At 68.2% G+C, this 25,547-nt stretch overlaps 1 protein-coding gene across 2 annotated transcripts; it reads left to right on the top strand.

The window, feature by feature from the left end:
- The first annotated feature begins 220 nt into the window (after positions 1–220).
- LOC123357020 (RRP12-like protein) lies at positions 221–23,023 on the top strand. 2 transcript variants are annotated; one of them, XM_045000284.1, is made up of 34 exons: positions 221–441; positions 2,050–2,288; positions 2,507–2,590; positions 3,120–3,196; positions 3,628–3,733; positions 4,068–4,184; positions 4,393–4,531; positions 5,875–6,002; positions 6,254–6,352; positions 6,598–6,630; positions 8,367–8,477; positions 8,695–8,792; positions 8,955–9,069; positions 9,678–9,820; positions 12,345–12,466; positions 13,105–13,169; positions 13,304–13,466; positions 13,822–13,976; positions 14,458–14,525; positions 14,829–14,922; positions 15,273–15,431; positions 15,595–15,675; positions 15,873–15,978; positions 16,322–16,429; positions 16,863–17,020; positions 18,045–18,136; positions 18,302–18,454; positions 18,732–18,901; positions 19,301–19,417; positions 19,913–19,962; positions 20,153–20,231; positions 20,586–20,653; positions 21,259–21,341; positions 22,564–23,023. In XM_045000284.1, the coding sequence occupies exons 1-34, from the start codon at positions 303–305 to the stop codon at positions 22,664–22,666; spliced, it is 3,822 nt and encodes a 1,273-aa protein (XP_044856219.1). In that variant the 5' UTR covers positions 221–302; the 3' UTR covers positions 22,667–23,023. The 2 variants fall into 2 exon arrangements, with proteins under 2 accessions (XP_044856219.1, XP_044856218.1); XM_045000283.1 differs by having other exon boundaries at positions 223–441; positions 6,598–6,689; positions 8,366–8,477.
- Positions 23,024–25,547: the final 2,524 nt, after the last annotated feature.

The raw sequence follows: 25,547 nt of genomic DNA, 5'->3' as shown, positions 1-25,547 counted from the left end.
AATGCAGCTGCCCCACTTGTGCCCCCACAGGGCAGCCCCTGACCGTGCCCCGCCTCCCCGTGCCCCACAGGCTCTCGGGGGTGGGGGGTGGGGGCGGGGCCAGGCTGGCAGTGATGGCGGAAGTGCTGGCAGTGGCCGACGGGGGGAGGGAAAAAATAAAAATCCCCTCTGCCCGCAGTAAAGATGGCGTCCTGCCCATACCGGAAGTGCCCTAACGCTCAGGCCGGAAGTGGCGGCAGAGGGGGCGGAAGTGGAGCACACGTGGTTTCCGCGTGGCCGGCGAGCAGCTGTTGTGCCGCGGGATGGGCAAGGCCGGCAGGCTCCGCTCCGGGGCCGCCCGCAAGCTCCAGCGCTGGCGGAAGGGGCACAGCAGCGACAGCAACCCCGAGAGCCGCCGCCACCGCCTGGCCGCCCGCAGCCGCTTCTTCAGCCGGCCCGCGGGTGAGCGGGGGGCCGGGCCGGGGGAGCCGTGGGTCAGGGGAGCCGTGGGGGGCCGGGCCGGGGGCTGGGGGGGCCGTGGGGGCCGGGCCGGGGGAGCCGTGGGAGCCGTGGGGGGCCGGGCCGGGCCGGGGGCTGGAGGAGCCTTGGAGACTGGGGGAGCCGTGGGGGGCCGGGCCGGGGGAGCCGTGGGGGGCCGGGCCGGGGGCTGGGGGAGCCGTGGAGGGCCGGCCGGGGGCTGGGGGAGCCGTGGGGGGCCGGGCCGGGGGAGCCGTGGGGGCCGGGCTGGGGGCTGGGGGAGCCGTGGGGGGCCGGGCCGGGGGCTGGGGGAGCCGTGGGGGGCCGGGCCGGGGGCACAAGCCGCCCCGTCGATCTTCACACCCTGCTCCACCCGGAGCTGGGGGTCTCCCGTGGAGCTGGGTGGTGCAGGCGGGTCCCCCTGGGGCGCTTGTAGGGAGACGCTGGGGCCTGCGGGGGGTGGGGCGGTCCCTGGGCTCTGGCCCACGAGCTGGGATCTCGACTGTGGCTCAGTCCAGTTCCCGGCTCTCTGCGGGTGGGGGATGGGAGTGGGGAGCAGCATGGGGATGGGGGGATCTGCTCGTCTGTCGGGGTGCCGGTCTCGGGGCAGGGGAAGGGCAGAGGCAGGAGAACCGACCTGCACGGTGCCATGGGGCCTGCTGCTGGGGCAGTCGCAGGCTGTGTCTGGCTGGCAGCTGTGGGACGGGTCAGCTGTCCCAGCTGGAGGTTGTGTGGGAAGATGAGGGGCTCTGGGTCAGGGCCCCCCAACCTGCCTGTCTGTGCGGAGCGCAGCGGTCCCGATCCTGGCTCTTGGGGCGACTGCGCTGCAGCCAGGAGAACCTCGGAGAAGGTGATGCAAAGCCTGTCGTGGGGGGCCAGGGTCCCTGGCCTTTAAAAATGCCAGGAAAATGTGCTTGGGTTATAAACCCCTTGGTGTCGTGAGTGCCGGGGGGAGTGCTGGGGGCCGGACCTGGCACCGACCCTTGTGCTGGGAGCTGCAGGAGGCCAAAGCACGGACCGAAAACCCAGGTGCTGCGGGTAACGCTGGCTGGGATTTGTTTCCGATTTGGAAGCATCACCTCTCAGCTTGGGTAGGGAAATGCTGCTCTGGCAACGCCCAGTTACCCGGGCCACAGGTGGTGAGAGCCGCATGCTGCCTTGGCGGCAATCAGCAGCAGAGCAGGCACTGCAGGCATCTCCGCATTGCACTGGCTAGGAGATGGTGACAGGGCTCTTGCCCCGACACCGCACAGCGGAGCCTTCCTAAGGCTTTGCCTCTGGAGGGGGAGGAGGCTGGGAGGGATGGACTGGCTTGGGGGGTCTGTACCCCGGTGAGCCGCCTTATAGACTCTCTGCTCCCTCGGTCACTGCTCTGCCTCCTTGGGGCTTCTGGCCCAGGGTTCTCGTTCCACACGCTGGAGATCTCTGACCCAGCCAGGCCATCAGAGGGACACGCTCTGCAGGCCTGGCCCGGCCGGAGGCCCTGTGCGAGGGAGTGTTTGCGGCCTGGCAGCGTGAGGATCAGGGTGCTTCTCCGGGGGGGGGCGGGATTCAGGTGTTCGTCTGGCGGCCCTCAGCATGTGTCCCCCACAGAGAAGAGTGACCTGACTGTGGATGCCCTGAAGCTGCACAATGAGCTGCAGTCGGGGTCCGTGCACCCCGAGCAGGCAGGCCAGGGCACCCAGCTCCGCATGGAGGAGGATGATGACGACGGAGCCGCTGTCACCGAGAAGTCCTCGCGCACCTTCCTGAGCGGCTTGAGCGACTGCACCAACGTCACCTTCAGCAAAGTGCAGCGGTTCTGGGAGTCGAGCTCCGCCGCGCACAGAGAGGTGGGCAGGGCACTCAGCTTGGGAGCGGGGGAGACTCTGGTCTTTGCCTCGGGCGCTGGGGGTGCTCTGGGGCTTTCCTGAGCATCCTTCCTGGATGCCGTGGAGGGGGCAGGGCAGCGTGTTCTGGGGCCAGGCTCTTGCCCCCTGCCCTGGCCCGGATGCTGCGGCGTGTTGTGTCCTGTGGTGCTCACCCATCCCCTCCTGCACGCTCTCCGCAGATCTGCGCGGTGCTGGCTGCAGTGACGGAGGTGATCCGCTCGCAGGGCGGCACGGAGAGTGAGACCGAGTACTTCGCTGCACTGGTGAGTGGCCGTGTGCGTGGGGGCAGGTCTCGGCTGGGGGGGGGGAGCAGCCTGTGGCTGGCCCCGAGTGTGCCCTGTGCTGGGGGGCTCTGGAAGGGACCGTGACTGTCCCGGGGTAGCTGGACGGGGTGTCGGGGAAGGGCCCAGGGGACTGTGGCAGCAGAGCGCTGGCTAGGAGTGCCAGGAGCTGACTCCCCGCGCAGCACTCTGGCTGAGCCCTGGCTCCCGGGGCAGGGGGTGGGTCCTTCAGCAAGCCGGAGGTGAAGCCGTCAGGCAGTGTGAGTTCGAGGGACGTGCTGGACTCTGCCATGCTGTGCCTGGGGGTGTCCGGCCGGGGTCCCGGCCAAGCGGCTGCAGTGCATAAGGGTCTGGGGATCCGTGAGTGGGCTTGGTGCAGCCCCAGAGGCTGGGCTGGCTGCTCTGCTCTCCCTGCCAGCTGGGTCATGGGCGCTCCGTCACCCGGCCCGGGGAGCTCCCAGCTGAGCCTGGCAGCGGGGTCCCCCCGTGCTCACCCTGGCTGTGTTGCCAGATGACGACACTGGAGGCCGTGGAGTCGCCGGAGTCGCTGGCTGCTGTCGCCTACCTGCTCAACCTGGTGCTGAAGCGGTGAGTCGTTCGTCCCTCTCCCGGGTTACTCTCCCTGCCTGGGGGGGCTGGCCGGGGCGAGGCAGGGGCTGGGGCTGGAAACAAGGGGGAGGGGACCACGCAGGGTGCTGCTTGCAGGCCGGCGAGGCTGGGGGAGGGGGCCGGGCTGCAGGAAGCACTGTAACAGGTGCGGCTCTCAGCCCAGGGCCACGTGGCTGCTGATGTGCTGGTGTCTCCGAGTCGAGCTGGGGCAGGGTCACCCCCTCAGGGGACCCCTCGGCCCATATCGGAGGGTCCCACTCACAGGGGGTCTCACCTTCCAGCGCCGGGGTGGGGAAGGGCTGGGAATCACAGCGGGGTCTCGGGGGGGGGGTGCGGCACATCTCCCATTGTCCCCCCTCCCCGTTGCCGGGCCCCCAGCTGCGCTGACGCCCTCCCCTCTCTGCCCGCAGGGTGCCAGGGCCCGTGCTGATAAAGAAGTTCTCGGACACCTCCAAAGTGTTGATGGGCATCATGGCCTCGCAGGCTGGCAGCGGCCCCTCCTCCGCCCTGCGGTGGGTGAGTGCCGCCAGCAGGAGGCGGGAGGGGGTCACTGGGGTGCGGCTGGCTTGGACTCCCTGCCCTGAGCGCGGGTGTGAGCAGTACGGGGCCCATCCCCTTGTGCTGAGCCTGGGGGGGACCGGGGGGGGTGTCTCCCCCAGCATCCTGGGTTCCTGCCGTCCCTGGATGGGTCAGGCTGGCAGGGGTGCTCGGTGTGGAGGAGGGGCAGTCTGACTTTCGGGGCTGGGGGGGGTCAGGCGTGTGGGGGAAGGGCAGTCTGACCGGGTGGGGGAGGAGGCTGGCAGTTGCCCTGGCCCGATACCCACATGTCCCTGTTGGTCTCTCCCTGCAGGTGCTCTCCTGCCTGGCCACGCTGCTGCGGAAGCAGGACCTGGCAGCCTGGAGCTACCCCGTCACGCTGCAGGTTTACCATGGCTTGCTCAGCTTCACCGTCCACGCCAAGCCCAAGGTGAGCCCAGTGGGACCCTGTGGGGTGCCCCCTCCTGCCCCCCAGGTGGGGCCCTGTGTAGCTCTGTCTCAGTCTGCGGGGTCTCGCTGGGGCCTCAGCCCTGGGTCTGTGCAGTGCCCTGGGCGTGGGGGTCCCAGCCCTGCCTCCCCGATCCTTGGCAGGAGGCTGCCCGGGGCTCCCCCACTCACCCCGCTCCCATGCTCGGCAGGTGCGGAAGGAAGCCCAGCACGGCGTCTGCTCCATCCTGAAGGGCAGCGAGTTCCTGTTTGGGGACACGGCTCCCGTGCACCACCCGGCTGCCCAGTCCACAGCCCGGTTCTGTGTGCAGGAGATCGAGAAGTCCGGAGGTACGGGGGGGGGGGGGCGGGGGATGGGTGGACATGGGGTGTACAGCTATCGGGGGTGCATGGGGACCTGGCTGGGACATGGGGTGTACAGCTATGGGGGGTGCATGGGGACCTGGCTGGGACGTGGGATGCACAGCTGTGGGGGGTGCATGGGGACCGGGGGAAGCCTGGGGGGGGTGCATGGGGACCGGAGGGGGCGCAGCTGTGGGGGGTGCATGGGGACCGGGGGAAGCCTGGGGGGCATGCATGGGGACCGGAGGGGACGTGGGGTGTGCAGCTGTGGGGGGTGCATGGGGACCGGAGGGGGCATGGGGGGGCGCAGCTGTGGGGGGGGTTGCATGGGGACCGGAGAGGGGTGGGGGGGGCGCAGCTGTGGGGGGGTGCATGGGGACCGGAGAGAGGCGTGGGGGGCGCAGCTGTGGGGGGGTGCATGGGGACCGGAGAGAGGCGTGGAGGGCGCAGCTGTGGGGAGGTGCATGGGGACCAGAGGGGGCGCAGCGGTGGGGGGTGGTGCATGGGGACCGGAGGGGACGTGGGGTGCGCAGCTGTGGGGGGTGCATGGGGACCGGAGGGGACGTGGGGTGCGCAGCTGTGGGGGGGTTGCATGGGGACCGGAGAGAGGCGTGGGGGGCGCAGCTGTGGGGGGGGTGCATGGGGATCGGAGAGAGGCGTGGGGGGCGCAGCTGTGGGGGGGGTGCATGGGGACCGGATAGAGGCTTGGGGGGCGCAGCTGTGGGGGGGTTTGAATGGGGACCGGAGAGAGGCGTGGGGACCGCAGCTGTGGGGGGGGTTGCATGGGGACCGGAGAGAGGCGTGGGGGGCGCAGCTGCGGGGGGGGATGCATGGGGACCGGAGAGAGGCGTGGGGGGCGCAGCTGTGGGGGGGTGCATGGGGACCGGAGAGAGGCGTGGGGGGCGCAGCTGTGGGGGGGTGCATGGGGACCGGAGAGAGGCGTGGGGGGCGCAGCTGTGGGGGGGGTGCATGGGGACCGGAGAGAGGCGTGGGGGGCGCAGCTGTGGGGGGGTGCATGGGGACCGGAGAGAGGCGTGGGGGGCGCAGCTGTGGGGGGGTGCATGGGGACCGGAGAGAGGCGTGGGGGGCGCAGCTGTGGGGGGGTGCATGGGGACCGGAGGGGGCGTGGGGCTACTGGGCGGTTGCCGAGCTCTGGGGTCTGTGCTGGGCTCTCTGGCCCCGGCGCTGCTGCCCCTGAGCTGCGCTCGGTGGGTTCGGTGCTGCGCTCTCGGGGCCCGGCAGCCCCTGGCAGAGGGGTTCAGTCATGGGGGGCCGGGCTGAGCCGGGGGGGGGGGGCTGTTCTGTGTGTTCACCTCTGCCCCGTTCCCCAGGTACCAAGGAGGCCACCACCACCCTGCACGTCCTGACCCTGCTCCGGGACCTGCTGCCCTGCCTGCCCCTGGCCATGGTGAAGACCTGCTGCGAGACCCTGCTCCGCGTCATGACCCTCAGCCATGTGGTGAGCAGCCGGCTGGGCTCCCGTCAGTGTCCTGCGCCCCCAGCCTCCCGCCCTGGGACCGGCCGTGACGCGCCAGGACTAGGGCTGCCCAGCGCCTGCTCCACGGGGTCAGGCGAGGGGGCCCTGCAGGGTACCAGGAGTACACGGGGGACGCCTGGACTCATCTGGGACAACCCTGCCCCTTCCTGGGTGGAGTCTGCCCACGCCTGCGGCGTGTTCCCCCTTCGCTGCTAACGCTGTGTCCTTTGCAGCTGGTGACGGCATGTGCCATGCAGGCCTTCCACTGCCTCTTCAGCGCCAAGCCTGGCCTGGCGTGTCTGTCTGCCGAGCTCAACGCCCAGATCATCACCGTGAGTGCTGGGGGTGGGGGCAGGCTCATGGGGTGGGGGCAGGGTGGGCTGAGCGGTGGGGTCATGGAGTGGGGGGAGGGCAGGCTGATGGGAGGGGGGCACGGGGCTGGAGGCAGGGTCACTGAGTGGGGGCAGGGAGGGGTGGGCAAGGTCACAGAATGGGGGCAGGGTGGGCTGAGGGGTGGGGGATGGTGGGAGATGGGCATCTTTCACTGAGCCCGCCCCGCCCTGCCCTGCCCTGCCAGGCCCTGTACGACTACATGCCCAGCGAGAACGACCTGCAGCCCCTGCTGGCCTGGCTGGCCGTCATGGAGAAGGCACACGGCAACCTGGCCAGGTAACGGGCTGGGCTGGGCTGGGCTGGGCCTGGGGTGGCAGGGGCTCCCATGGGGGTGGCGTGTCGGGGGCCCTGGGGATGAGGGGGTGGCAGGGGCCCCTATGGGGGATCAGGTGCTGGGGCCCCTGGGGATCATAGAATCATAGAATCTCAGGGTGGGGAGGGACCTCAGGAGGGATCTAGTCCAACCCCCTGCTCAAAGCAGGACCAATCCCAACTAAATCATCCCAGCCAGGACTTTGTCAAGCCTGACCTTAAAAACCTCCTAAGGAAGGAGAGTCCACCACCTCCCTAGGGAACCCATTCCAGTTCTTCACCACCCTCCGAGTGAAATAGTGTTTCCTAATATCCACCCTAGACCTCCCCCACTGCAACGTGAGACCATTGCTCCTTGTTCTGTCATCTGCCACCACTGAGAACAGTCTAGATCCATCCTCTCTGGAACCCCCTTCAGGTAGTTGAAAGCAGCTATCAAATCCCCCCTCACTCTTCTCTTCTGCAGACTAAACAATCCCAGTTCCCTCAGCCTCTCCTCATAAGTCATGTGCCCCAACCCCCTGATCATTTTCATAACCCTCCACTGGACTTTCTCCAATTTGTCCACATCCCGTCTGTAGTGGGGGGCCCAAAACTGGACACAATACTCCAGGTGTGGCCTCACCTGTGTCAAATAGAAGGGAATAATCACTTCCCTCGATCTGCTGGCAGTGCTCCTACTAATGCAGCCCAATATGCCATTAGCCTTCTTGGCAACAAGGGCACACTGCTGACTCATATCCAGCTTCTTGTCCACTGTAACCCCCAGATCCTTTTCTGCAGAACTGCTGCCCAGCCATTCGGTCCTTAGTCTGTAGCGCTGCCTGGGATTCTTCCTTCCTAAGTGCAGGACTCTGCACTTGTCCTTGTTGAACCTCATCAGGTTTCTTTTGGCCCAGTCCTCCAATTTGTCTAGGTCCCTCTGTATCCTATCCCTACCCTCCAGCGTATCTACCACTCCTCCCAGTTTAGTGTCATCTGCAAACTTGCTAAGGGTGCAGTCCACACCATCCTCCAGATCGTTAATGAAGATGTTGAATAAAACCGGCCCCAGGACCGACCCTTGGGGCTCTCCACTTGATACCGGCTGCCAACTAGACATGGAACCATTGATCACTACCCGTTGAGCCCGACCATCTAGCCAGTTTTCTATCCACCTTACCGTCCATTCATCCAGCCCATACTTCTTTAACTTGCCGGCAAGAATACTGTGGGAGACCGTATCAAAAGCTTTGCTAAAGTCAAGGAATAACACACCCACTGCTTTCCCCTCATCCACAGAGCCGGTTATCTCATCATAGAAGGCAATTAGATTAGTCAGGCATGACTTGCCCTTGGTGAATCCATGCTGACTGTTCCTGATCACCTTCCTCTCCTTTAAGTGGTTCAGAATTGATTCCTTGAGGATGAGGTGTCAGGAGCCCCTATAGGGGGGTCAGATGCAGGGGCCCTGGGGACGAGGAGGTGGCGGGGGGCCCCATGGTGGGGGGTGCAGAGGGCCATGGGGGTGCGGTGGGGACCCCCATGGGGGGAGGTGCGGGGGACCCCATGGGGGGGCAGGAGGTGCGGCAGTAGGGACCCCCTGTTGGGGGAAGAGGGGTGGGGGCTCTCCCTGGTGCTGGACCCTCTCTCTCTTACAGGCTGCAGTGGGACCTGTGCTGGGGGCACCTCCCCCGCCTCTTCACGGCTGCTGTGAGCTGCCTCCTCTCCCCCCACCCACAGGTGCTGGCGGCCGCGACGCAGACGCTCAAGGTACCGTGAGCAGCTCCCCGCTCCGTCCCGCTCTGGCCTGGCTGTCCTGGGGGGTGGCTATTCCTGCCCTCCGCCATGGGGCACCAGGCTTTGCTCGGGCAGGCTGCGGTGGAGCACTGCATGCTGGGATCTGCCCCACTGCAGCCTGCTCCCTTTCCTAGCCCGCATGGGGCTGAGGGGCGTGGCTAACCCCTCCCCTCGTGACTGCCCCCCGCAGGCTCTGCTGAGCGAGTGCGTTGCTCCCCACATGGCCGAGCTGGGGCCCGTTTCTGCCTCTGCCTCCGGACCCGCCTCCCACGTCTGCAGGATGTTCAGGTGAGTGGGGCCTGCCTGGCTGTGGGGCTGGGGCTGCCTCGTGGCCCCTGTCCCTCCCCACCTCCGGGCTCTTGTGCCTGCCCCGCGGGGAGCCCCGGTGTGGCGGGGGCAGGTGCTGTCTGTGTCCTGGCGGCGCTGAGCCGGTGCTCTCTCCCGGTGCAGGGCGGTGGAGGAGGGCTTGACGTACCGATTCCACGCGGCGTGGGCCTCCGTGCTGCAGGTGCTGCGGGCCTTCTTCGAGGTGTGCGGGAGGCAGTGCCATCCCTTCATGCGGAAGGTAAGGGGGCCGGGAGAGCCCTGGGGGCGGGGGCCTGGGCTCCGGGGCTGGGCCTTGCAAATGCTTCCCTGCTGAGAGCTGGTCGGTTGCGCTGGCTTCCCAGACGCCGGCATTTGGGTGGCGAGCGGGTGCTTAAAGCCCCGTCCTGGGCATCCTAAGGGCCGTTCGGGAGCGGGAGTCCAGCAGCGGCTTCCCAGACCCGGGCTGGCCTCCACTGCATCAGCTGGCCCAGAGAGTGGGAGTGTGTGCGTGGCACCTGGCTGCCCGGAGCCCGTGTTGCTGTGGCTGAGGGGCTGCGCGTGTCCCCATGGGCCGGCTCTGCCCTTCCCCCCCGGGGAGAAGGGGGTTCCAAGCACTGTCCTGGGGCCAGAGATCTCTGGGTAGGCTTGATCCTGCCTCCTTAGTCCACCCAGGCTGGTGCAGGCTGCGCTCCTCCTCGGAGGTGGCTGCATTGGCGCTCGGGGACGGGATCTGCTCTGAGAAGGTCTTGGACTGTGGCCAGGCGTGCGAGTCGGGCGGGGGGGGGACACCTGCTCGTGGGCGTGGGCTGCTCCCCGGCCCAGGGGCCTCTGGGAGGATTCCGTGTGACCACCCCGTCTCCTCTGCAGTGTCTCCAGTCCCTGTGCGACCTGCGCCACTCCCCACACTTCCCGCACACCGGCGAGCTGGACCGGGCCGTGGGGGCTGCCGTGGCCAGCATGGGCCCCGAGGTGCTGCTGCAGGCGGTGGCCCTGGAGATAGACGGCACAGAGTGAGTACGACCCCTGCCCCCGCGCGGCTGGGCCTCACCCTCCTGCAAACAAACAGCCGGACAGGTCCAGGGGCCGCACCCAGGGCCTCGCACAGCACCGCAGGGGCAGGACTCCTGACCAGCCTCCGGCACCAGCGGTCCCTGGGGCTCCCTGCAGCGAATGCAGCCAGGCCGGGCTCCGGCTGGAGGCTCGTGCTGTAGCTTTGAGTGTTTCCGGGGATGCAGGCAGGGAACTGGCTATTAGTCCCCTGGCCACGGGGGCTGGAAGCCGTCGCCTCGCCCAAGGGGAAGGTTACGGCCCAGCCCCTTCCTGGCAGCCCAGCCGCGCTGCAGTGGACCCCCACGGTCAGGCTGTCTCTGACCTGAGCCAGTTCCCAGGTGTCACGGAGCCCCAGGGGCAGTGCCGCGGCCCAGGACGAAGAGTGAGACCCCGCGGGGGCCTGGCCCGCTGAAAGGGTCCCTCAGACCATGAGAACGGCCATCCTGGGTCAGACGAATGGTCCATCCTGCCTGATGGCCATCGCTGGACCTGTCCTCCAGGAACTTAGCTAGTTCCTTTTTGAATCCACGTGTACTTCTCGCCTTTTCAGCACCCCGGCAAGGAGAAACAGGCTGGCTGTGTGGGGTGAAGTGCTCCGTGTGTTTGTTCTAACCCTCCTGCCTACTCATGTCATTCAGTGACCCCGGTTTGTGTGTGATGCGAAGCAGAGGTGCCAACTTCCTACTGTGCTGGGGGGGCGGGTTCAACCCCCGCTCTGCCCCAGGCCCCGCCCCCACTCCACCCCTTCCCACAAGGCCCCAGCCCCTCCCTGCCTCTTCCCACCCCATTGTTCCGCCCCCCAGTGCCTCCTGCACACTTGGGAACAGCTGATCCCCAGTGGGCGGGAGGAGCTGGGGGTGGTGCTGATCCGTGGGTGCTCCAGCCCCGGAGTACCCAGAGTCGGTGCCTGTGAAGTGAAGGAGTAAATAACACTCATTCGCCCTCTCCAGCCCAGTCACGATTGTATGGAGCTCCATCACCTCCCCCTTAGTCGTCTCTTTGCCAAGCTGAACAGTCCCAGCCTTTTTAATCCCTCGTACGGAAGCTGTTCCAATCCCTTCCTCCCTTGTGTGGCCTTTCTCTGCACCTCTCCCAGTTCTAATCAGGTTCCCACCCATGTGTGGAATGAATTTGATGTGCACCAATGTGGAAGTGACCCGTGACACATCACCTCCATATTGGTGCACATCACAAAATTCATGTGGCAGGCATGGGGCCAAGGGGTATGGAGTGTGGGAGGGTGCGACCTCTGGGGTGGGGCCGGGGATGAGGGGCTCCGGCTGGGGCTGTGGCCTCCGGGGTGGGGCCGGGGATGAGGGGCTCCGGCTGGGGCAGAGAGTTGAGTGCAGGGGGTGAGGCTTTGGGGTGCAGAAGGGTGCTCCGGGGCTACAGTGCGGAGAGGGGACTCCCCCCACCTCTCTCTCCCCAGAGCAGCACCTGGGCTGGGGGGAGAGGTGGCAGCTCTGGGGCTGCAGGATAGGTGTCCCTTCCCTGGCCCCAGCAAGTCTGGGCTGGGGGAGGGCCGCCCTGGCCACATTTGGGGACTGGGGCCGCCCCCGGGGGAAGGGCGCGGCAGGTTGGGGGCCAGGCTAGGTGGGGTCTGGGGGAGGGGTGCCCCTCTCCTGGCCATGGCGGGTTCGCTGGGCACCTGTGCGGTGCTCAATAGGTTGCACGGCTGTGCAGCTTACAGAGAACTTAGGTTTGAATAGATCTTTTCGGAGAGGGGGCAGCCAGAACTGCAGGCCGTATTCATGGCGTGAGCCTGCCCTGGATTTACATAGTGGTGTTATGACAGTTACTGTCTAATTATCTGTCCTTTTCCTAATGGTTCCTAACGTTGTTCGCTTTTCTGATGGCCGCTGCACATTGAGTGGATGTTTTCAGAGAACTATCCACGATGACCCCAAGATCTTTTCTTGAGTGGGAACAGCTAATTCAGATTGAATCATTCTGGATGGGTAGTTGGGATTGTTTTCCAATGTGTGTTACTTTGCATTTATCAACACTGAATTTCATCTGCCATTTTCTTGTCCAGTCACCCAGGCTTGAGAGATCCCTTTGCAGTCAGCTTTGGGCTATCTTGAGTCATTTTGTATCGTCCACAAACTGTTTCCCCCTTTTCCCAGATCATTTCTGAATATGCTGAATAGGGCTGGGCCCGGTACAGACCCCTGGGGACACCACCATTTACCTCTCTCCAGTCTGAAAATGGTGACTTGTTACTGTTTAGTTTATCGGTTTGTTCCAAAACCTCCTCTACAGGCGTGGGAATCTCCCCAAAGCAAAGAATTCAGTGAGTTTCTCTGCGACTGGCTTGTCTGCCCGGACGCTGCTTTCCCCCACGGTCGGTTTGGTTTGTTTGAGCTGGTGGCTGGTTCTCCCGGTGGCTGCTCCAGAGCTGGCGGCGAAGCACCGATCCTGCCGATCTGTGACGGCGGCAGGAGCGCCCCCTGCTGCACCTCACCCGTGTGTTCCCCTCCACAGGGAGACGCTGGATTTCCCCCGCAGCTGGCTCCTGCCGGTGATCCGGGACCACGTCCAGGGCACGCGGCTCAGCTTCTTCACCAGCTATTTCCTGCCCCTGGCGGCCACCCTGAAAAGCAGAGGTAACTAGCGGGGGTGGGGAATGCGGGGCCTGTCCCCAGGAGGTCATGGGGCACAGAGCCAGCATGGCCCCTGCGGGGCGGGGCAGGGCAGGCAGATGGGGAGCGCTGGCTGAATAAGCTGCACCCCGGCCCATCTCCTGCTGCGGATTCAGAGGCTGTGGTGTGGGTGCTCTGCTCCCCAGGGGCCCTGAGATCAGGGTGGTGCCGTTGCGCTCTCAGACCCTGCTGGCAGGTGGCCCCGGGACGCTCCCAGGGAAGCCCCTCCGTGGGTTGCCTCGGGGGTTGCAGTCTGTAAGTACCCACATAGGGAACGGGTACTGGAGGGTGGACGCTGCCGTCAAGCCGAGGAAGGTCTAACGCGACCCAGGGCTGGAAGCCGGAGCGAGACACACGAGGCCGGAAATCAGGCGTGGATGAGTGCCAGGGCAGGGAATTAACCCTGGAACGTCGCCCCAGGGCGGGTGGATGCTCCATCGCTGGCGATGTTTAAATCCAGGTGATCGGCTCTGGGTCATTGCAGGGCTGGTTTCTGGCCTGAGCTATCTGGGGGTCAGACGAGAGGATCCCAATGGGTCCTTCTGGCCACAGGGTCTAGGAATCCGCTGCAGCCCTCAGTCTCCCTTGTCTCTTTGCTGCAGCCGCGGAGCTGGCCCAGGCCGGGAAGAGTCTGGAGTCCAAGATCTATGACACGCTGCAGTGGCAGGTGAGAGGCTCAGGCCGTGCGGCTCCCGGGCGCAGGGGCCTGCAGCTAGGCTGGCTGGATCCTCGCAAGGGGCGGCTCTGCCGTGTCAAGCTGGTGTCCCCTCCGCCCCTTCACGCGCCTCCGTTACCTTTCAGATCTGGACCATGCTGCCTGGCTTCTGCACCAGGCCCACGGACGTGGCGGCCTCCTTCAAAGGGCTGGCGCGGACGCTGGGCACGGCCGTCAGCGAGCGGGCAGACCTGCGGCTCACCGTCTGCCAGGCCCTGCGCACGCTCATCAGCAAGGGCTGCGAGACGGGTAAGGGCCGGGCCCTGGGGGGACCCCTGCCGGGGGACTGGGCCACTCGGCAGGTGGAGGGGCGCCTTGCTGGGGCAGGGGCGCATCCTTCGGCGGCCTGGGAGCCGCAGTGCGGCCAAGTCTCCAGCGCCTTCAGTCAGCCCTGAGCCCCACAGGGCCCTGGATGCCCGAAGGTCTTGCCCATCCTGGCTGGGGGACCCCCCCGCCCCCCGATCCCAGGGTTGTGGGAGGCCCAGCGCCTCCTGCTGTGAAGGTGCCAGGCGTGAGCACCTGGATCCCTCTGGCTGCGTGTGGGGCGGTGGGTGAGTCCCAGGGCCCCGGGCGCAGACCCTCCCTGCTCTGTGCCCCTCCCCAGACGCCGAGCGGGCGGAGGTCGGCCGCTTCTCCAAGAACTTCCTGCCCATCCTGTTCAACGTGTACAGCCAGCCGGGGGATGCTGGGGGCAGCGCCGCCGATCGCCGCGCCGTGCTGGACACCATCCGCACCTACCTGACTATCACTGAGCAGCAGGTGAGGCGGGGCAGGGGCCCGGACGAGCCCTGTGGGGCAGCTGTAACGCTGGCACGGCCCCCTCTGCCGGGGGACCCGATGGAAACACCTCCCCACGGGCCCTGCCGCAGATCCAGCTGCTGGCGTCTCGGCACTGCGGAGCCCAGGCCTCGGGGCGCTGAGTGAGCCTGGCTGGGGGTCGTTCCCCCTGCCGGGGCCTCGCAGGGATGCCGTGCTGGGGAGGAGCCCACCCCAGAGAGCTGGGAGCCCCCGATCCCAGGCAGCCGCTCTCTAGCTGGGCCCCTGGCTGGCGGGGGGCTCGGTGAGGACCCTGGGGGGCTGCCGGCAGTGGGGCTTGACCCCTGGCTCCGCTGCCTGAGCTGTCGGCCTTGCTCGGAGGCTGCCTGTGGGCCAGTGAGCAGAGCCGCGCCGAGCGGGGGGTACGCGGGTGGGGGCCCGGCGCCTGAACTGACCCCGGGCCGCGGCTCGTCCCCTCCTGCAGATGGTGTGCGGGTTCCTGGAGAAAGCCAGCGAGAAACTGACCGGCCCCGAGAGCACGGAGTTCACCAGGTAACGCCGCGGGTTAGGGTGCTGGCTGGACACAGCCGAGCTGCTGGGGGCTGGGGGGGGCTGGAAGGGACCTCCCCGCCGCAGACTTCCCTGCTCCCGCTTTCCACTGGGTGGGTTGTTTGCCCGGCTGGGGTTGGGGGGCTGCCTCTGCTGGTGGCTAGGAACATCTCACTCGCGGCGGCGGTGTGGCCCTGGCCAGTGTGTGCCCATTCGTTCAGGGGGCTGAGATCCCCCACCCCAGCAGGGAGCCGGACAGAGTCCTGGGCATCCCACCTCCCCTCCGCTAACCCCGCTCTGCTGCAGGCTCTCCATCCTGGACCTGATAGTGGCCATGGCGCCCTATGCCGACGAGCCTTCCCTGGGCACCCTGTACCGCACCATCCAGCCCTCCCTGCAGGTGAGTCGCCCAGGCTGGGGCCACGGGGCCGGGGCTCTGATGCCTCCCGCGTGCTGAGGCGGGAGGGGACAGGGCGCCCTGCGAGGGCACCGGTACGGATGGAGGCGCTTCCGGCTCCCCGGCCCCTCCATTCCTCGCTGCAGTCGCCTGATGAGCCCTGCACGAGGCTGGGATGGAGGCAGGCTCACTGGAGGGGGCCAGGCTCCTGACGCCTCTCCCCGGATCCGGGGCGCGGAGAGGCTCTGCAGCCGGGTGCCCCCAGGGCAGGCATGGGGGTCTCTGGCTGAGGCTCGCTCGGAGTGGGGGGGAGAGGTGCGGGCGGGGGCTTGGCTGACGCCGTCTCCCTGCAGAGCAAGGAGCACGGGGTGCAGAAGAAGGCGTACCGCGTGCTGGAGGAGGTGTGCGCGGCCCCCCGGCCCCCCTGCCAGGCCTTCGTCCGCAGCCACCTGGAGGAGCTGAAGAGAGATCTGCTGGGCTCCCTGCAGAGCGCCGCCTCCCCCGCCAAGAGGGTGAGCCCGGGGGGTGGGGGCAGAGCGCCCGGGGGCAGGCTTGGGGCGGGGGGGAGCAGAGCGCCCAGGACGGGCTGGGGGAGGGGAACCGCTGGGCGTGGGGCAGAGGGTGCACAGGGGTGTCTCTCTGGATCTGACGGTGCTGCCTGCTCCCCTCCCCCAGCCGCGGCTAAAGTGCCTGTTCCACATTGTGAAGCAGCTGACGGCCGAACACGAGGACTTCGTGGTGGCCCTGGTCCCAGAGGTGAGCGGGGAGCACGGCTCGGCCCCTGGGGGGGTTCCAGGCAGGATGGCACATGCTGCCGGGCTGTTCTGTGGGAGCAGGCTCCCTGCAGAGTGCAAGTGCGGGGGGGGTTGCTCCGGGGCAGGCGCTGGGCGGGGGGAGAGGTGGGTGCTGGGGATGGGGGCAGGCGCTGGTTCTGATGGGGTTTGCACCGCCAGGTGATTCTCTGCACCAAGGAGGTGTCGGTGGGGGCCCGGAAGAACGCCTTCCTGCTGCTGGTGGAGATGGGGGAGGCCTTCCTCCGCTTCGGCCCCACGCCGCAAGGTAAGGTGTCCCTGCCGGGCCTGCTCTGCGCCCTCTGATTTCCGCCCCCATCCATGCCGAGGCCTCTCGGTGCTAAATCCACCACACCAGCCACACAGCCGCTTGCAGCCCCCTCTGCGGGAGGCCCTGCCTGCCCCCCTGTCCCGGCCCTGTGGGGCGCAGGGGCCTGTCCTGCACAGCCCGGCTGGCCAGCACGTCTTCCAGTCCCCTGCCCGTGCTGCAGTGGCGCCTGCCCGGGCCGGGCACCAGGGCTGGCCTGGCAGAGGCCCCGGCTGAGCCGGGAGGTCTTGGAGCTGCTGCGGGGGTGGACTGAGCTAACCCGGGGCCGTCCCTTCCCGCACAGGGGCCATGCAGCGGTTCCTGCCCCTGGTCTACGCGGGCCTGACGGGCTCGGTCACCATGATCAGCTGCACCTTGCTGGCGCTCACCCGCCTCCTCTTCCAGTTCAAAGGTGAGGGACTCGGGGGGAGGGGGGGGGCTGGAGCCCCAGCTGCTCCCCTCGATGCAGGGCTGAGCAAGGGGTGTCTGACCCCCTGCCGCTGGGGCAGCCCCCCGGGCACCTCCGGCTGGGCCTGGGGGTGGGAAGTGCCCCAGCAGCTGCCATGGGGGGCGCTGTGTGCACATGGGGGGCACAGTCAGTGCCTGCTGCACCCCTGGCCAGAGGCTGGGGGGCTGAGGCCGGTCAGAAGGGGGGGTTAGAGGGAAGGCCCTGCCCCATGGCTACGGGGGCTGCGGCTGAGCCCAGGGGGTGATGGGCGAGCGTGTCCTGAGCCAGACTCTCTCCAGCTTTCTCCCTCGGCTCCACCCCCCGGTGCTGCTGCTGCCCCAGCCTAGGGTGGCCGGGGGGACCCCGCTGCCCGGCCTGAGCCCTGTGCCTCTTGCAGATCACATGGGGCTGGCGGTGGTGGAGCAGCTGCTGCAGAACGTCTGCCTGCTGCTGGGCTCGCGCACGCGGGACGTGGTCAAGGCGGCGCTGGGCTTCCTGAAGGTGGCGCTGCTGCTGGCGGACGCCCAGCTGCTGGCCAAGCACGTCCAGACCATGGTGAGTCGGGGGGGAGGGCCCTCAGAACAGGGTCCCTGCCCACAAGCTGGGGGTACAGGGAGGGGCCCTTCCCTTGCTCTGGCTGCCAGCTCCGTGTAGGGCCATTGGGGCCCAGTCCTGGCCCTGAGGTGGATGCTGCCAATCCCTGGTGACCCCCGCGAGGGGGCCCGCACGAGGCTCCTTGCCCCCAACACCTGCCGGGGTGGCTGCGCTCCGGCCGCCTGCCCGGTGCCTGGGCGCTGAGTGCCCGGGGAGAGCACCCGCTGCCAGGCCCCCACCCAGCGCCAGCTGGCGGGGGAGGGTGGCAGGACTGAGATTGCTCGGGGGGCGGGGGTGACAGTGCGGGGGTGGGGAGGGCCCAGCTGGGGGGTGCTGAGCAATGTCTGAGGGGTGGGGCCCATGGGCAGGAGTGACGCGTATTGTGGGGGGGGAACATGCACCCTGTCCCTGGAGATCACAGTGGGGCCCACGTACTCGCTGGGGGGGCCGTCCTGGGGGATGGGGGAAGGGGATGGGGGGCTGCTGTCCCGGGCACTGGGGGTGACGCGCTATATCCTAGGGGAGTGGGGGGCGTGCTGTCCCTTGGGGGATGTGGGGCCGCTGTCCCGGGCACTGGGGGTGACACGCTCTGTCCTGGGGGATGGGGGAAGGGGATGGGGGGCTGCTGTCCCGGGCACGGGGGGTGACGCGCTCTGTCTCAGGGTGGTGGAGGGAAGGGGATGGGGGGGGCGCTGTCCCGGGCACGGGGGTGACGCGCTCTGTCCCGTGGGGGTGGAGGGAAGGGGATGGGGGCTGGCGCTGTCCCGGGCACGGGGGCTGACGCGCTCTGTCTCAGGGGGGTGGAGGGAAGGGGATGGGGGCTGGCGCTGTTCCGGGCACGGGGGCTGACGCGCTCTGTCTCAGGGTGGTGGAGGGAAGGGGATGGGGGGGCGCTGTCCCGGGCACGGGGGTGACGCGCTCTGTCCCGTGGGGGATGGGGGGGCGCCGTCCCGGGCACGGGGGTTGACGCGCTCTGTCCCGGCAGCTGGAGGCCGTGGGGCGCCTGACGGACGACATGAGGCGTCACTTCCGCATGAAGCTGAGAAACCTCTTCACCAAGTTCATCCGGAAGTTCGGGTGAGGGCCGGGGAGTGGCGGGGTGGCGGAGCTCTCGCTCCGGGGGCGCTGCCCACTGCTGAGCCTCAGGCCCCCGGGGTGTCTCCAGCACGTGGGCTGGGGCAGGGGGTGTATGTCGGGGGGGCTGTGCCAGGCCGGGGGTTGCTGAGTGCTCTCTACCCCCAGCTTCGAGCTGGTGCGGGGGCTGCTGCCCGCCGAGTACCACAAGGTGCTGCTGAACATCCGCAAGGCCGAGGCCCGGAGCCGCAAGCAGCGAGCCCTGAAGCAGGCGGTGGCCGCGAGCGAGGAGGAGGCGCCGGTGCAGCCCAGGGGAGACAGGTACTGGGGATGGGGGTGAATCATGCCGGGGGGGGGGGCGGTCTCGCCCCATGGCCTGTCCTGGGGGTGGCATGGGGCTGGGAGGGGTTACACCCTGGGACCTGTGCTGGGGGGTTGTTGGGGGGTGGCGCCGGGCTGGGGGGGTGTCTCGTTTCGGGGCCTGGGCTGGGGGGTGGCGCCGGGCTGGGGGGGTGTCTCGTCTCGGGCCCTGGGCCGGCGCTGGGCGCTCTGCATCGGCCTGGCACAGCACCCTTGGCCTGCTCTCTCCCCGTCCCAGCGTGGAGGAGCTCCTGGCCGACTCAGACTCGCAGCAGGAGGAGGACGAGAGGCGTGGCGGCAGAGAGCAGAGGAAGCAGGCGCGGCAGAAGAGCCAGGCCTGGCTGAAGGAGGGCGAAGGGGACGAGCCCCTCAACTTCCTGGACCCCAACGTGGCCCAGAGGGTGCTGGGTAAGGAGCGGCTCTCGGGACCCAGCAGTGCCCGCGGCAGGACGTGGCTGCGTCGGCTGGGGGACTTGGGCCGTTGCCCCTGCTGTCGGGGCCTGTGCACGCAGGCTGGGCTTTGAGGGGATGTGCGCGGTGGGGTTAGCCATGGCCAGGCCAGAGCTGGGGGTGAGTTGGGTGGCTGGCCATGTTCCCAGCCAGGGCACCTCTCGGCTCGCTCACCCCTCGGCCCCGGGCTCGCTCACCCCTCGGCCCCGGGCTCGCTCACCCCTCGGCCCCGGGCTCGCTCACCCCACCGCCCCGGGCTCGCTCACCCTCGGCCCCGGGCTCGCTCACCCCTCGGCCCCGGGCTCGCTCACCCCTCGGCCCCGGGCTCGCTCACCCCTCCGTCTCTCGCTGAACCAGCTACGAAGCCGGGCCGCGGCAGGGCCAGGGGAGCGAGCCATGACTTCAAGGTGTCGGCGGACGGGCGCCTGATTATCCGCGAGGGCCCCGAGGATGAGGACGACGAGGGAGCCAAAGGTACCGACCGGGATGGGGCACGCAGGGACCTGGCTCCCCCACACCTCCGGAGGCTCAGCAGCCTGCTCCGGGTTCTCCTCCTCCCACCCAGTGCTCCACGTCAGGCCACCCGCTCCCTGCCCCAGTGCCTGCAGCTGGCAAGCTGTGTGATGGGCCCTGGGCCCCGGAATGTCTCCTGGCCCTGGGTGTGGGGTCTGGTGTCACCCCTCTGCTGGGCACGTTGCAGCCTGGGCAGTGCTGGGACAGCCTCAGGCCGGGCTGTGGGGCTGCCTGGCCACACCCACCTGGTGACGTGGGGCAGCCATAGCAGGCAGGTCTCCCCTCCTGGCAAAGGCGCCCTGGGGCCCCCACACCCCTGCTGGGCACATGCTGCTGGGGTGGCAGGAGGGGAGCCGTGTCGGTCCCTGAGCCACTCTCCGTCTGGCTGGCCCTGGCCAGGAGGCAGGAGGTCCCAGCCCCGGCTCCCGGCTCTGACCCGGCTGGTCTTTGTTCCAGGAGTGGATGAGGAGATGGCCGACCTGATGCAGGAAGTGGGGATCCAGAGCGTGAGTAGCGGCGCTGAGCGCTTGCCCCCAGGGCCGGGTAGGGCTGGGGCCAGTCACGCCCTGCGGTCCCAGCGGGGGCACGTTCCAGGGCAGGGCCTGCTGGGTCTCGCCAGCAAAGCAGATACCCATGGGGGGCAGGGGGAACTGGGGGGTCCCAGCTGCTCCTGGCTGAGCTGCCCTCTCTCCACAGAGGAAGGCTCAGAAGCGCCGGTTCCGGGAGGAGGCGGAGGACGAGGAGCCGGAGGATGGGACTCAGGCGCCCTACAAAGGTGACCCCAGGCTGCGCGGTGCTGCCTCCAGCGGGCGTGGGGGCCGGCCGGCTCCCCCAACACCCACACGGCCGGCCGGCTCCCAGAGGGCGGGGCATGCCCCAGGCATCAGCCTCTGCTCCCCGCTCCTGGAGCTGGGTCCTGGGTGGGTTCTGGACCCTCGGGAGCGCTGGGCTCAGTTACTGACACACCCTGGCAGCCCCGGGCATTGCCCACGGCCTGGGGCAGAACTCAGGGGTGTGGGATGCCCAGCTCTGTGCTGGTTCCTGCCTCTCACCCTCCCCTGGGCAGGGAGCATGGAAACCCCCCCGATCCCTGGAGCTGCATCTGATGCAGGTTTGCTGCTGTTTTTAGCTGGAGGCTCCGGCATCCACCGGCGACTGGGCGCAGGGCCGGCACTTGGGGCAGACTACAAGGCCAAGGTAAGGAGTCGCTTTCCATGGGTTCTCGGGGGGGGTGGAGCGAAACAGATCCTGGCGGGGATGGGAGGGTGTCGTCCCCCACAGCTGCAGGCCCCATGTCAGGGGCATTGGGGTCTGCCCTGGCAGGGCAGCGCTGTTCGCAGCGTGTGGGGCTGGCGCACGGCTGTGGTGCTGCCCGAGGCCCCGCACGTGGCAGGCAGAGTTGCCTGGGAGGCGGTTTCCCAGCCTGGAGCTGCAGCTTGCATGGATGCCAGCGTGTCCCTGGCCATGGGTGCAGGGGGCCCTGCCTGGGGGGGGCCCTGGGGCGCATTCCCTGGGATTCGTGCTGCCCTCGCAGTCTCCTAGCCTGGCTCCCTCCCTGGAGCAGGTCTCGGCAGTGCTGGCACCGCCCAGCAGCCGCCCCTGAGCCGAGGCTGGGTCTGCAGCCCTGTGCCTGGTCCTGGAGGTCAGACTGAGCCCGGGGCGCAGTGAGAGGGGTGGGGCAGGGCCCCCAGTGGCCTCCTGGCTTCATTGGGGCCATGTCACCTGCTCCCGCTTCGGGGCCCCCTGCCCAGGGCTGTCAGCATGGGGCGGGCTGGTTCCTCATCCTCCCGTGTGCTCCCCAGACAGGCCGCGGTGACGTGAAGAAGAAAGGCCGGCTGGACCCCTACGCCTACATCCCGCTGAACAGAGCCAAGCTCAACCGAAGGTGCGGCTGGGGGTCACCCGGGGCGGGACGACTCTGAGGCCGGGGTGGAACTGGAGCGAAGCCAGGAGCAGATCCCTGGATGCCAGTCCTGGGCTCGCTCCAGGCCAACGGCTGCGCACGGCAGGGAGCTGGGAGTTCCCGCCAGCGCCCCCTGCTGGGAGAGGTCGGGGCTGGAGTCACCGGGAGCTCCCCGCCCCAGCCAGCTCCTGCCCCGCTCCCCACAGCGCCCCCTGCTGGGAGAGGTCGGGGCTGGAGTCACCGGGCGCTCCCCTGCAGCCAGCTCCTGCCCACCTCCCCACAGCGCCCCCTGTTGGGAGAGGTCGGGGCTGGAGTCACTGGGAGCTCCCCCCCAGCCAGCTCCTGCCCCGCTCCCACAGCGCCCCCTGCTGGGAAAGGTCGGGGCTGGAGTCACCGGGCGCTCCCCCACCCCAGCCAGCTCCTGCCCACCTCCCCACAGCGCCCCCTGCTGGGAGAGGTCGGGGCTGGAGTCACTGGGAGCTCCCCCCCAGCCAGCTCCTGCCCCCTCCCCACAGCACCCCCTGCTGGGAGAGGCTGGGAGCTCCCCCCCTAGCCAGCTCCTGCCCCCTCCCCACAGTGCCCCCTGCTGGGCCAGGCTGGAGTCACCGGGAGCTCCACCCCCCAGCCAGCTCCTGTCCCCCACAGCGCCCCCTGCTGGGAGAGGCTGTGAGCTCCCCCCCAGCCAGCTCCTGCCCCGCTCCCCACAGCGCCCCCTGCTGGGACAGGCTGGAGTCACTGGGAGCTCCACCCCCCAGCCAGCTCCTGTCCCCCACAGCGCCCCCTGCTGGGAGAGGCTGTGAGCTCCCCCCCAGCCAGCTCCTGCCCCGCTCCCCACAGCGCCCCCTGCTGGGCCAGGCTGGAGTCACCGGGAGCTCCACCCCCCAGCCAGCTCCTGTCCCCCACAGCGCCCCCTGCTGGGAGAGGCTGTGAGCTCCCCCCCAGCCAGCTCCTGCCCCGCTCCCCACAGCGCCCCCTGCTGGGACAGGCTGGAGTCACCGGGAGCTCCACCCCCCAGCCTGCTCCTGTCCCCCACAGCGCCCCCTGCTGGGAGAGGCTGTGAGCTCCCCCCCAGCCAGCTCCTGCCCCTCTCCCCACAGCGCCCCCTGCTGGGACAGGCCAGGGCTCCCCGGCTCGGTGGCTCTGTGACGCTGACTTCGGGCAGTGCCCGCTCTAACCTGTGCCCTCTGCTCCTTCCCCTCCCCAGGAAGAAGGCGAAGATGCAGGGACAGTTCAAGGGGCTGATGAAGGGGGCCCAGCGGGGTGCTCAGACCGGCCGCAGACACCGCCAGAAGGAGCGTCGCGTCTGAGGTTTTGAACGCCCCTTCCCCTCCGCCCCCACCAGCCCTGAAGACCCTCCCAGGCCGGACCCTGTTTCCTGCCCGCCCAGAGTCCCGTCGGCCCGTCCTGGGGCTGGTGGTTGTGGGGCAGGGTGGGGGCTCAGCGTGGCCCTGGCAGCAGGAGATGGACACTGGCTGTGTGAGGTTTGTTGAGAGCCACCGGCGCCCCCCTTGTTCCGGACACTGGTGGGCTCGCAGCGGCAGCTGGGCCTCCGTTTTGGGGAGGAGGAGGCTGCCTGGGCACGGAGCCAGGCTGGGGACCTGGGCGAGCCAGTGACTGGCTGCATTGGACTAGCATGGTGAGAAATAAACACGGTGCCCACCTCACGCTGCTCCCTCGCCATTCGCCCCGCCAGCAGGGCCCTGCTGTGCAGGGACAGTGCCCGGGGCACGGCCAGGCCCCGTCACTTCTCCCTGCACTCTGCCCATTAACCCTCGCCCTTGCGGCTGGGGTCAGCCTCCTGCTGCCCCCTGTCCCATGCTGTGCTCAGACCCCTGGCGGGTTCGTCTGGTGCCCTGCGCCCATGGGCCCTGGAAACGGGAGGTGACCTGCCCTGGCACTGGGGCGTGGCTGGGCAGAGAGCAGCCCTGGGGCACTGTATACTCACTCCGTTCCCGCCCGCTGCCTCGTGGGGCCAAGAGCCCGGCTGCTGGCCAGTCCCCACCCCCCTGCCTGTCCCAGCTGGCGCGGCTAGGGCACGGTGTGTCCCATCCCTGCGCCAGGCCCCGGGGCCTGTGGGGCGCTGGGCTGGGCTGGCGGCAGGGCTGATGGGCACTGTGCGGGTGCCAGCGTTCGCCTCGCAGCAGAGCCAGTGTCTGTCCGCACCCTGCCGGGGGCGCTCTAACCGGGCATTGGCCCACCCTGTGGCTGCCCCAGCCGATGCTCCGAGCCCATGTGGTTTGGTGGCACCTCGCCCTCTGAAGCGGGCAGGAGACACCGCTGGGTGGGGAGAGCTGAGGAATGTCTCCGAAAGGCCTCGCAGCCCAGCCATGAGCCGCAGGTGCCCCCAGGCAGGTCTCGCCGGGGAGCCGAGCCGCTCAGTGCACCAGGGACCAGAGCGGGTCTGGGTCAACTGGGCCGCTCGCTGCTTCTGCTTCACCCAGCTCAGGCGCCCAGCGGCAGCGCCGCCCCGCAGCAGCCTCGCCAGCCTGCTGTGCCAAAGCAAAGGAGCCAACGGGTCCCCCATCCCAACCCAGGACCAGCCCTGGGCCCAAGCCCTGGGCCCGCAGGAGCCTAAACCACTGTGGTGACAGGCAGGGAACGGGGGCCCCCCGGGCTGAGACCCATGACCGGGAAGTGAGATGGGCAGGCGGGCAGGTGATCTCAGTGCGGGGCCTGCACCTCATGCTGCCTGTGGAGGGAGGCAACCCCCCCCCCCAGGGTTGCTGCCAGTCTCGTGGGGGGAGATTCCTAAGGGGACCAGTTAGCCCCTGTGCAGGGGAGCAAGGCCCATGGGCCGTGCCCCTGAGCAGGGATTCTCTGGGGAGCCTCAGAGGCCTGGCTGTGTCCAGCTCTCACCAGCTCTGATGCTTCAGAGGAAGGAGAAACAAACAAATCCAGCCAGGACCCAGCTAATTGTGCAGTGGGTCTTGGCCAGCGCGGAGCCCCCGTCGTGTCTTCTGTACCCAGCAAACGTGCTGTATGGAGCCACGTGGCCCCGGGGGGCACTAAATCGCCCTGTTTCTAACTGCCCCCCGGCCAGGCCTGCTCCAGCCACACTGCTGCTCTGACGACATCTCAAGCTGAACACAGGGAGCACCCCCAGTGGGTTCACATTACCCAATTCCTGTGCACCCTCTACACCCCCCGCTGCCCCTCTGTCTGTTCCCCTGGCCTGGGCATTGGCTGGGGGGTGCACAGGGATCGCCACCATGGCTGAGACGGGGGCCCCCCGTGCCTGGCATCCCATCCCTGAGCCAGTGCCAGCTGCTGCAGGAGGTCCCCGTGGGTCAGGTTGGCTCAAGCCCCGAAGCAGCAGAGGCTGTCGCCCACCTAACCCTGACTATGTCCCCTGGTAACTCGGCTCTTCTTGGTAGAGAGAAATGTCCGGGCTGCTGGGATCTGCTGGGGGTGTGAACCGGGGCAATGGGCTGCATTTGCCGTGGGTCGCGGTGAGGAGTATAAAGAAGAAATCGAACAAACTGGCCGTGCCCAGTTGGTAAGTGCTGGGATGGAATCGACTCGGGTTACCCCTTTCACTGAGGCCAGGGAGCTTTGGTGGCCTCCATTTTACCTTGGGCAGCACGTCTCCCATCAGGACACTTGGTTATTAACCAACCAGCAGTTTATTAACTCGGCCTGGGCGATGGGTTCCCCGGCCTGGGCTCGAGGGGTGACCCGAGCACACCCCGACAGTCAGGCACACGGGTCTCCTGGACTAAGGCCGGGGCTCTGCAGGGAGGAGCAGTGCCAATCCCCGTGATCACTCCAGCATCAGCTCCCTAGCACCCGGGCCGTCCCCAGGCTTTCCCCAAGAGCAAGGATGTGCATGGCCTGACCTGCCGGAGCTTTCAGGAGCGTAGGCCCTGCTGTGTCTGGCTTGGTCTGAAAGGGGCCCGTTTGCAACCTCCAACGCCCCTGTTTAAAGTTACTGTTTTAACTTTCCTAGGCCAGTTGGCTGGGGCCGGGGAGTGTGGAAAGATGAGTGAGTGAGAATCCAAATGTCACGGAGTGTGGGGGAGTCAGGCCCTGCACCCCCGGGCTCCCTGCCGATTCCCCAGGACTCTCAGCCAGCCAGTAAAGCAGAAGGTTTATTTAGACGACAGGAACACTGTCCAACACAGGTTTTGCAGGCACAGATAACAGGATCCCCCCGGTTAGGTCCATTTTGGGGGCCTTGCAGCCCCCCTC

The sequence above is a fragment of the Mauremys mutica genome, unplaced genomic scaffold, assembly GCF_020497125.1.
Source record: "Mauremys mutica isolate MM-2020 ecotype Southern unplaced genomic scaffold, ASM2049712v1 000206F_np12_subseq_1:328963_obj, whole genome shotgun sequence".
Lineage (NCBI taxonomy): Eukaryota > Metazoa > Chordata > Testudines > Geoemydidae > Mauremys > Mauremys mutica.
Note: the sequence above shows the minus strand (reverse complement) of the source record. Positions and strands in the feature narration are given on the sequence as shown.